General features: G+C 37.3%; 1 protein-coding gene across 1 annotated transcript in view; it reads right to left on the bottom strand.

Moving 5' to 3' along the window:
- The window catches only part of LOC150106392 (uncharacterized), a 264,780-nt gene that overhangs the window by 122,628 nt on the left and 129,757 nt on the right, over positions 1-12,395 (bottom strand). The window contains exon 10 of the mRNA XM_090392418.1: positions 4,755-4,908. Within this exon, the coding sequence (XP_090248544.1) occupies positions 4,755-4,908 (154 nt within the window). The remainder of the gene's footprint in view (positions 1-4,754; positions 4,909-12,395) is intronic.

The raw sequence follows: 12,395 nt of genomic DNA, 5'->3' as shown, positions 1-12,395 counted from the left end.
AAAGTATTTCCTCCTCTTTGGCGCCTTTACTATCCTGGCACCTGTGTGCATTGCACGAGCACAGATTTGATCACCTAGGTTTCTTAGGAATGAGGAAGAGGCAGAGAGGATACAGAGGTGAGGAACCAAGATGACAGGTTTATGGTATGCTTCTAATGAGGACAGGTTGAAGATTTTGGGGGTACAGAAATTAGTTGATAGGCAGAAAAGGGAAATTATAATAGTGAAATACAAGTAGTGGTGTAGCTAGAGCTGTTGCTACCCAGGATGGTCCCTGAGTTAGCCTCCCCTCTCAATACCAAAAATATTACAAAAAGTTAAAACGACATATAGGGAAATAAATTAAAACACTGTTTATTTTTAAAGTAAAACTTTAATTTCAGCATTCTAAAATGCTATTTTTTCTTGCTTTTCTGTTAGCAAAATCGTTGATGACATTGGCAAAATCTATTTCATAGTAATATAGGTAATTCTTAATCAATTTTATTTAGAAAAACTCCTCTCACAACTAACAACACTTACACAATTGTGAGGAAAATTCGCAGTAGCATTACAATATTTGGAAATGAGTTCTCGAGACTGTATTTTAGAATTGATTGTAAAAGTTCAAAAAGGTTTAAAGTGCCACCTGGGGCGGACCGCCCCCTCCGCACCCCCCTAGCTACGCCACGGAATACAAGTTACTTAAAGAATGTTTTTATACTGAGAGAAAAATTTTCAACAAAAAATCTAGTCCTCAGATGTGAATAAGTGAAATGGGGTTGTAGCAGCATGGCCTAAGTATGGGGGGAAGAACTGGGATTCATCTCTGGAATTTGAAAGAGAATTGTTAAGCAAGGGTGTAAGGACTAGACCATTTGCTTGGCCAGTGCCAAATGAGTGGAATGGATTTGCTGAGTCTCTTGTAAGTGTCTTGCTAATAACAAAGTGTAATATGATAGATATTGTGAAAATGTTAGTTTGTATTTCCTCCACATTTTTGTGGCATCTAGGCTCATTAATCCTGTAATGAATCTGTAGACAGCATAGAAATGCTTGTGTAATAATAATTATCCACACATACACACAATACCCACCACATCTCTCCTTAAACTAGTTCCCTGATAGAACACTCATGACTATCGTTGGTAACCCATTTCACTCGCTCACTAACCACTCTCTCCATTAAAAAAAAATCTAGTGTCCTCAAGCTCTTACTAACTACTCTCACATGACTTCCAATTATATCCCTTGTTCTTTTTCTTTGCAATCATTTTCTGTCCACTGATGGATGAAGGCCTCCTCCAGTTCCTTCCACCTGTCTTTGTTCTTGGCAATGGTTGACCAGTTTTTCCCAACAAAATTTCACAATTCATCACTCCACCTTTTTTTTAGGATGTCCTCGACCCCGTTTCCTTCTTTTGGAATCCAGTTTGCTACCATGGTGGTCCATTGCTCATCTTCTCTTCTGGATAGATGTTCAGCCCATTTCCATTTTAGTTGCTTCTGGCGAAGAATGATGGCAAGTGATATGAGTCTGGCTTCTTATCCAGATGTTTCACTTCTTATCTTTTAATGTGATGCCTAGCATCTGCCTTTCCATTTTTCGAGTTCTTGCTAGTTTATTTGTCAGCATGTTTGTTAGAGATCTAGTTTCACAACCATATGTGATGACTGGAAGTATATGCTGGTTAAATGTCTTCCTTTTTAAACAGAGTGGGACATCATTGTTTTGAAAAATGCCTTTTCAATTTTCTGAATGCACTCCAGGCAAGTTGAACTCTTCTTTTTTATTTCCTTTTGGAGTTCACAGTTTAGATCAATGAGATGACCAATATATATATATATATATCATATAATAAGTATGTATATGAAGAGACTCTTTCCAAGAAATTGTTTTCTATTATTATGTTTCTTGGTGTTACAAATGATTAAACATGAATTTAGTTTTTCCTTTGTTTAGTTTTAGACCAACTTTTCTGCTTTCATGATATAGGTCGTCTATCATTATATTAAAGTCTTCTGGAGTGTTTGCAAAAATTATGATATCACCTGCATATCTTGGGTGTGTTAAGTTTCTGTTATTAATTTTCATACCAAGGTTTGTTCAGTTTATATTATTAAATATTTCTTGAAGAACTGCTGTAAAGATGTTGGGTGATAGAGAGTCTCCTTGTCAGACACCTTTTTCAATTGATATTTTATTGCTACTTGTGTGAAGTTGGATTGTTGCTGTTGCAGTGTGATATATTTCCTGGAGGAGGGCCACATACACCCTCTGTCCAAAAAGAAACCAAACTTTTGATAGAAAATAAAACACGGGCCAATTATAATTATTCAAATCATTTATTTCAATAAATATACTCTCCCTCAGCTTTGATACGGTCAATTATTTCATTAAATGAGTTTTTTTATATCGGTTTTTGGGATATTGTTGAGGGTCATGGTTACTGCCGCTTGAATGTTTTCAGGGGAAGAGAAAGAAGTCACAGGATACTAATTCAGGTGAATATGATGAGTGATCCAACACACAAACTTAGTTTTTGCTCAAAAACCGTTTCACAATGTTCGATCGATGAGATGGTGCATTATCGTGCAAAAGTGACCAGATGTCTGCATCACGATATTTATGCCTTAGACGATTTCTCGCTATCAATTGCTTCAAAACTTCGAGATAAAACTCACCATCGATCGTTTGGCCAGGCGGAACGAATTCTTTCCGGATAATGCCGTTGCAATCGTAGAAACAAATCAGCATTGTCTTTACTTTTGACTTCTCCAAGTGACTTTTTTTCGGATACTCCTCTTCTGGTGGTTTCCACTCAGCACTCTGGTTCTTTGTTTTGAGCTCATATACTCAAAACACCATATTTCGTCACCAGTAACGATGGTTTCAAGGAAATTTGAGTCCTTATGAGCGATTTTAATGGGGTCCTTACAGTGTTCAATTCGATACATTTTTGGTCATCGGTCAACTTGCGTGTAACAAATTGCGAATTCAATTTATGAAGGCCCAAACTCTCAGTCAAAATGTTGTGCACAGTTGATTTTGGAATCCCCAATTCATCTTCAATTAATCTCACGGATGATTTCAGGTTTTCTTTCATGAAATCATGCACTTTTTGGATGTTAACTTCACTCAGTCCAGTTTATGGACAGCCTGGCTTTTCATCGTCCTGAAGTGTCTCACGACCACTTGAAATTGCTTAAACCACTCGTAAACTTTAGTATACGGGCTAAGCATTCATCAAGGTATGCTTTTTGAAGCATTTGATGCGTTTTGGTAAAACCTTTACTAAGTTTCACACAAAAATCAATCGCAGCTCTCTGTTTGAAACTCATTTTCCAACCGTTCGTCAAAACACACTGTCACTCTTGGCACTATAACTCAGCTTCTAATGAAACAAATGTCATAAACAGTTGACACAACACTAAAGAAGGTTGCTGCTTTCGACAACAAAAAGATACAACAGGTGGCGCCACTAGTTTCTTTTAATTTCGAAAAGTTCGGTTTCTTTTTGGACAGAGGGTGTGTTCTCCATGAACTCTCTAATTCTGGAGTGTTTTGATTATTGCATTAGTTTTGATGGAATCAAATGCTTTTTCATAATCATTAAAGGCTAAACATAGAGGCAATTGGTTTTCTTCTGATTTTCTATTATTTGTTTTACTGCTTGTTATGAAGCAGTAAAACAAATCCTGCTTGTTCTGCAGGTTGATTTGAGTCTAGAAAAGGGGTTAATCTGTTTGTCACAAAATTATTACTTTTGTGATAATTTTGTACAGATTAGAGAGAATACTGATTGGTCTATAAAATTAGTGCAGAATCCCATTTGTAACATACATGTTTTATAATTTACCTTCTTTTCAAAATTTGTAATCCATAAACCTTCAATCTATTGTCATAAGAAGCATTCCACAGTCTTCTGTCACCTGAATCCTCTCCACCTCTTATTTCCAAGAAACCCAGGTGACCAAATCCATGTACATTTCCAACAGCAGACAGAAAAGAAGAAAGGATCACCACTGAAAATTGAGTAAAAGTGTGATTAACAAGAATGTAAGGTGTATTTTTTGCTTGGAGAGCAAAAATCTAGTCCTCACATGCAAATAAGCAGAATGGGTTTGTAGCAGCATGGCCTAAGTTTTTAGTGCTCTTGGTGTAAAGTAATAGCTAAGTACTTTTTCCAGTATCATTTTCAATAATTGGTAAAAGATGCTGCTACTGTTGCACTTCTGATACCAATGCTCTTGGCATCTACCCCATTACCAAAGCATTCCTATGCCATTGTGAGTTGCCATACAAATTATGAATATATTGTTGGTGAATGAGTTCACAGAGAGTTAGGAACTGTCTGAATCATGGTTAGCAGGACCTTCTGCAGTAAGGTTTTAGGACTCCATAGTGATGCTCAGATGATAAATAAGGATGATTTCCACTCCTCAACACACACACACACAAAGAGAGAGAGTGTGTGTGTGTGTGTGTGTGTGTGTGTGTGTGTGTGTGTGTGTGTGTGTGTGTGTGTGTGTTGAGAAGTGGTGTGTGTGTATGCACATATTATACAAACAAATGATAAAACATACACATTTTATTGTTACCAGCAGATTCCTTGAAGTAATAAGTCATTGTAGTTCTTCACTTAAAAGTGAAAGATACAAGAGTATTTTTTTCTAATAATATGGTTCTTCTTATGTGTTAAACATTACATTAATATTTAGGTAGTTATATGAAGTAAATTCACTTATTTTTAATGATTGATATAATCACTTACCAATCTGTTCTAACAGCTTAATTTGAAATCCTAATTTTTCATCATTCTGTTTATGCTCCGCATCTACATTGGCTATTCCCGCAGCAATTCTATGATCTTCAGTCTGAGCATTTAATGCAACTTCATGATAGCTTAAAACTTGATTCTCTTGTTCCTAGATAATATCACATGCTAATTAAACATAAATGCATTTGTATTTTAGAGAATGAATTGATTATAGCATTATACAGCAATCCACCACTATCATTTAAAAGTTAAAAAAAAAAAAAAAAAAAAAAAAAAAAAAAAAAGATCTGATATTTGATGTTATGTTTAAAACAATACAATTCCCAAAATAATAACTTACATGCCAAAAAAAAAAAGAAAAAAAGAATTACAATGAATAAACGCTTATTTTATATAAATTGTTCAGAAACAGAAGCCTTTACTAATGCTGTATGACTGTGGTAATACAACTGTTGATAATTCCAGAAAGTGTAGTGATGAAATGATACTTTATTTCATCTGTTTCCCTTTCATTAAGAACCAAAAGAAAGCAGTTCAGATTTATTAAACTTTGATAATTATCTCTCTCTCACACAGACTAGCAGCTTTCAAAATAGTCAGTTTCTGTATTGTGTCTTTTCAACAACTTCCATGGGTGCTGATCAGCAGAATTAGCATTTCATCATCATCGTCAGCCATTTTCTGTCCACTGCTGGACAAAGGCCTCTCTCAAAGTTCTCCATTCATTTGTCTTGAGCATTTTTATGCCACTTTATTTTCCAGCCATTTCTTTAATCTCATCCTCTCACCATCTCTTTGGTCTTCCTGTAGCTTGCTTTCCATCTCAGGATACCATTCAGATATCAACTTCATCCATTTCTGAGTGTTACATCTTGCAATATGACCTGTCCATTGTCATTTGGATCTTTCATGGCTGTTATAATATCTCTCACCCTAGTCTAAGCTCTTATCCAAGTATTGTGATTTCTATCTAGAATGGTAATACTGAGTAATGATCTTTCCATTTTCCTCTGGGTAATCCTAACTTGTTGGTCAATGTTTTCATCAAAGTCACACTTCCATCATGAGTGGAAGTATACAACTGTTGAATATTTTTCTTTTAAAGCAGATTAAGATGTTTCCTTTGCGTGCTTCACAGTGTTTTCCAAAGGCTATCCAACTAAGTTGAATTCTACATGTAATTCTCTCTACTGTGATCATTTGTCCGGGGTAAACATAGGAGGTTACTATAAGGGGGGAATAATAAATGCTAAATTGATATGGCATTTATTGTTTCCTCACTTCTGCTATACCTGCAATAAGATGACCACATATACCCATCATCCTTTTACAGTTTAACTGCTTATCCAACAAATCTGCTATTTCCCTTCATCTGTCTGTTTTTGCCTTCCACATGAAGTAGCCCCAAAAAATGACATTAACATATTTCTTCTTTTTTAATCCTTGTCCAGACATTATGAAAGTCTGTGTGCTGTAGATTTTACAACCTCTTATGTGTGGAATGATATATATTAAAAAAAGAATAAAAAAAACTCAGCATTTTTAGCTTACAATACCACTCTCATGATATCTTTGTAAATTTCTCAATAAATAATCCCACTACATCATTTTCAGTGATCACATTGCCACAAGTGTCACACTTTTGCATTAATTAATTCTTTGCTTCTTACAAAGTAGAGGAACTGCCTTGGATTTCTTTTGGCCTGAATGAGCACTCACATTGCATGTTTTCTTTTCTTACTATACTTGTCACTTTTCTAGCTTACATCTTATATTACTTGTGTATGTGATCATTATCTCTATCCATATCTCTTTCATATTAACTTATTTTTCATGCTGCTTGCTTAATTTTGAATATTCGCTGATTTCCATTCTTACCTTGTTTATTCACCTGACCCAATCATACAGTGGTGCATTGCTTTTGGATATGTTTTAACCAAATCCAATGCTTCATCAATGTCTTTTCCTTGCAGCACATCATTCTGTTGTATTGATATGAACTGACTGTGGTGCCTTCCATAATTACCAATCTTACAGTTCCACATATATCTCTTTCCATTAGCTGCGTTCTTAGGCATGGTCAGAATTACATGTTCTAAAGCTATCACCAAATCCTATATTCCAAAACTTTACATTGCATTAAATGTTGTTGCAATCTTCCATCACACGCTGCGCTGTTCAACATGAACAACAGAAATTCATTCTTTTTTGCTTCAGTGCGCTGTTTCCTATTTACAGTTCATATTTCATAGTTCATGTTTCCAGTTCATATTGTTCTCTTATCACATCTGGCACTGCAATTGTGCCAGATATGATAGGAGAACAGAAAGTGAAGAAATCACGTTCGAATACTGAGATCGTGCAAGTGGTGAATATCAGTGCTGAAAAATAAGTTCTTTTGGAAATTTTTTAGCAATTAAGTCATTCTTTTTTTGCATCATTATACTTATGAGAGTTTGTGGGATTAACTATAAGAGTAGCATGCTTAATTTTCTGATTTTTAAAGGTTTATTATTTTCTTCTTATTTTTATTAAGTTTACTATTTTTACACTGTATTGTGCATCATGGCACTGATGCACAAAACAGTGGCAGGGGATTTTAATGTGGACAATTATGTTCACTGCAGCAGCATGTGTGAAATGTATGGCCTTCATACAATGAGAGATTTTTGGAAGTAGAATGAACTGGGGAATGTTTTTGTTGAACATGTTTTGTGAGCAAATATCTTAATTATTATTATTATCATTCAGGCCTCCATGGAGTCAAAGTCTGTCAAGACTCATCGAGGGGAGGTCTCCCCCCTAAGAAACACAAAGTCTATCATACCACTCCTTAAACTCATTGACTGTTCTCGCTCTCACCACTCCATCAGGCAATGCATTCCACAGTTCAACCACCCTCCATGCAAAGAAACCACTCCTCACCCTCTTGTTCACAGTTTCCTTTCGTAACTTCCAGGGATGGCCTCTTGTCATCACTCCTTCCTGCTGTTCAACCAAGCGAAAGAACTCCCCAGTGTCAACCCTGTAACCACCTCTCAACAGTTTAAAAGTCTCAATCATATCACTTCTCCTATCCACCAAACTCTGCAGTCCACATTCCCTCAGCCGATCCTCATAACCAAAATTGTACAGTCCTGAAACCATCATTGTCATCCGTCTTTGTGCCCTTTCCAAAGTTAATTTATTCCCTTCAAATCCTGGGGACCAAATCTGAGAACAGTAGTCTAAGTGTGGTCTGATCAGAGACTTATACAATGGAATGATAATCTTTTTATCTCTGCAGGTCAGTGTCCTTCTCATAATTGCAGCAATCCTCTGTGTTACCTTCACTACCTTTGCAATATGTCCCCTAAATTTCAGGTTTCTATCAATCATCAATCCTAGATCTCGTCTCCCCTACTTCCTCCAGTATAACTCCTCCCATAGAGTATGCAGCATCCCATCGATGTTTCCCAAACCTCAAGACTTTACATTTTGCTGCATTAAACTGACAACCCCATTCATTTTCCCATTTATCTAGCTTATTCAAATCCTCTTGCAGGGCTACCACATCTGCACTATTACTAATAATCCTTCCCAGCTTCGCATCATCCGCAAACAACTGAATATCCCCTTGCAATGTCATTGATATAAAGGTTAAACAATATAGGTCCTAGTACTGAGCCCTGTGGGACCCCTCCCTTGTAACCCTCTGCCTCCTTGAAACTGCTCCACCATACACAACTCTCTGATACCTATCAGACAGCCAATCCTGAATCCAGTTGACCAATCTGATATCCAGACCCATGTGCCGCAACTTAAATATCAGCTTATCATGTGGCACCCTGTCAAATGCCTTCGCTGTCTAAGAAAATTGCAGTATATTCCTTTCCCTCATCTAATGTTCTTGTAACTTTATTATAAAAGGCTAGCATATTGCTAAAACAAGAGCGCCCTTTCACAAATCCATGTTGACTCTCACAGATAACATTAACCTCATCTGCCGAATGCTGTATATGGTCCCTCACTACTTTCTCCAAGATCTTAACTACTGATGACACACAAACTGGCCTATAATTAGACATTTCCAGTCTGTTACCACCCTTATGCAATGGCACTATCTTACCTTCCTTCCATTCCCTGGGCACCTTTCCCACAGCCAGACTTTCATTGAAAAGCCAGGTTAAAAGCACTGTCAGTTCCCTGGCACATTCTCTCAAAACTCATGGTAAAATACCATCCAGTTCCAAAGCTTTACTGACAACCAGAGTACTCAGTATCTGAAACACGCTCTCCTCCTGTACCTCTAAACCTCAAACCTGCCCTGTCCCTCTAGCATTAAAACTGACTCCTCCAGGATGAAATACTCCAATAAAGTGTTCATCGAACAATTTCACTATGTCCTCTGCATCAGTCACTCTATTCCCATTTTTATCCCATAATATCATTCTTCCACAGTCATTTCTCCTCCTACTGGTCACATAGCTAAAAAAATTCCGTAGGATTTTCTTTGGATCTTAGGGCCAATCTCCACTCATATTCCAGTTTCGCCTTCCTTACCACACTAGTCACTCTTCTGGCCTGTGTCTTATATTCTTCATGCATCTTCTCTTCACCTATCTCCTTATATCTCTTCCATAGCCTCTTTTTCACATTGTGTTCAAATTGTGTCCTCTTCTTCACTCATGGAATACAACTTACCGTTGCTGCTAACAAATATTCTTTCACAATTTCCCACGCACTAGTGATATCCCAGCCTTCCAATTCCTCCCTTCATGAAACTTCCCGAAGTTGACGTCTTAGACTATTATAATCACCTGCTTTATAATTCCACATAAGTTCCCATCTCTTTGATACTCCTGCATGTCTATTCATTTTCCAAGTCAAAACCATATGGTCACTCTCTCCAACTGGTGGGAGAGATGTCATCTCAGTTATTATCAACTCTTCTGATGCTATAACCAAATCCAAAACTCTGGAACCTCTTGTTCCCTCTGTTACATGTTGCCTAAGACATTTGTCCTTCAAGAATTCTAGAAATTCCATTCCCCTATTGTGACATGTATCTTCCTCTCTCCAATTTATACTGCTGTAGTTAAAATCTCCCATAACAATCATTCTTCTTGCACTTGCCAAGCTTAACTGGTGTTGGTGAAGAGAGTAAGAAGAGTGATAGTGATGAGTTGAAAGACGAAATGTGTGATAATGCGATTGGCATAGTTCATTTTGCAAGCAGTATGAGTAACTATTATGTGGTGGAAAATGGAGAGAATGACCAGATGTTAGTGGAAAGGATAGATCACTTATGTGGAGTTCTTCACAGAACAAAATTTGAAATTGAGTAGTGAGAAAAACACCTGGTGGATGGTATGATATAGAAGTGAAAGAAAGGGGAGAGAAAACAGAGCATGATAGAGCGAAAGCACAAAAATAAAGATCAGATTCTGTATGGTGATTCATTAATACGAGAAGTCCTTGAGGAGATCGTGACAAAATCATGTTACTCTGGAGGTAAGATAAAGGAGCTCAGTGATGCTGTAAATAAGCAGATAGTTAAGATGAAAGAGATGCTTATTTTGGCTGGTACAAATGATTTAGCAGGCGACAAATATGATATGAGAAAAGACATGAAAGAGTTGCTAATGCATGCAAATAAGAGTGAGAAAGTAAAAGGTGCGAGTCTATTGCTATGATACGATAGAGGCAAACCGAGATGGAGAGCTATGATTGCAAATGAGTCAGTGCACAGATTGTGCAGGAGGAATGGTATGGAGCTTGTGGAATGAGTTTTATGGAAGGAAGGAGGATTTATATAGTGTGGGTGGTTTGCATCTCAATGAATTTGGTGTCAAGAGTCTTGAGAAAGTGTTGTGCAGTGAGAGTTCGAATCATTAGCATGACTTGCTCACCTGCATTCTCCCCCCTTATAAACATTCTAGTCAGGAAAACTAGAATGTTTATGGGGGGGGGGAATGCAGATGAGTGCGAGTCCAGACAACCTAGAAGTTAGTAAGTGGAAAAGTGATCACATGATGTAAAATGTAGTACTCCAGGTTAACTTTACTCAGCTATATAGAGTAAATATAAGGTGTTAAGGAGGTTGTAGGATTACAGTGAAACTAATCCTTTGGCATTGGTTAGAAGAACTGGCCAAAAGTTATAGGCATTAGTGAGACATGATTGACTGAGGCTGATATGGTTATAAGATTAGAGTGCAAGGGATATAGTCTTCAGAGAGGAAAGAAGGAACAGGATGGGAGAGGAGTTTTGCTAAGAATCAGGGGAACAGGGATTCAGCAGGCAATTCATTTGAGGCTATCTGGTGTCAGATAGAAGCCAACAGGACTAAATATGTAATCGGTTCCTGCTATAATCCAGGGTATACTGGAGAATGCAGATGACATGCACTTACAAATTAGCATGATGAGTACAGGTCAAGTAATTATTATCAGAGATTTCAACTATGGGGACACAGATTGGAAGGATGAATGGTTATAGGCAGGGAAGAAAATGGAATTTATACAGTGGCTGAGAGATAATTATCTGAGGCAACATGTAATAGAGGGGGACACAAGGTTCACTAGTGCTGGATCTGATCATTGCATCAGATCAAAACTTAACACTAACCAATGTAGCTATGCTGCCTATACTTGGAGAAAGTGATCATGTATTCTTGACTTTTGAGAATGTTACAGAATTTTCAATTAAGAAGGGATATATGTGGAACTACAAAGCAGGTGATTATGACAAGCTGAGGAGACAGCTTTCAGCAGAGCAATGGCATAAGAATTTGGAGGAGAGAGATGTTTATGCATGAGAGGTCATCAAAGAGTGTTTGAAGAAAGCAGTACCTGAATGTATACCTAGAGTCAGAGGGAATAAATCAGGTGGGTGTTAGATGGATGAAGAACTTCATTAAGCAGGAGTTGCACACAAAGAAAAGGTTGTGGAGGGATTATAAAGAAAAAGATGTATACAACATGCCCATAAGCAGTATAAAGCACAGGCAAGAAAGGTGATGAGTAATGCAAGCAGGGCCAAAGCTAATTACAAGAGAAAGCTAGGGATAAGGCCAAAAGGAACCCTAAGGAGTTTCTTTCACTGTGTGGCAAGCAAAAGGAGGAATGGCTATGGAAGGATGATTTTAAAAAGTGTTGATGGTGGGGAAAGTAACAGAACCAAACCAAATAGTTGAACTGCTGAGTGAGCATTTTGCGGGGGGGGGGGGGGGTACCATCTAGGTGGTGACAATTGCAGTGCCAGATGTGATAGGAGAACAGAGGATGAAAGAATGGAGGTGCTTAAACTATTGTAGAACCTCAATATGAACACAGCCATGGGATTTAGATGGCATATTGCCCCATGTATTAGGAGACTGCAAAAGAGAATAAACTCCTCTGACCAAGCTGGTGGGAGATGAATTTCATTGCCCATTGTGAAACCATTACCCTGCTTATTGGAGACCTAAATGGCTTGAAAAAAAGTTCCATATTTGGTCAGAACAGGTTTCCAGACTATATAAAAATAAATAAAAAAATTACAAAAAATATATAAAATTGATTAAAAAAATGGCAATAAAAATCTGTAGCCCACCCACAGTACAAGATGTACTATAAGTTTATAATAATATTTTGTCGGTAAGAACCACATATA

Source organism: Typopeltis vanoorti, chromosome 5, assembly GCF_054136105.1.
Source record: "Typopeltis vanoorti isolate ZY-2024b chromosome 5, IOZ_Tvanoo_1.0, whole genome shotgun sequence".
Classification (NCBI taxonomy): Eukaryota; Metazoa; Arthropoda; class Arachnida; order Uropygi; family Thelyphonidae; genus Typopeltis; species Typopeltis vanoorti.
This window is presented reverse-complemented; position numbering and strand designations above follow the sequence as displayed.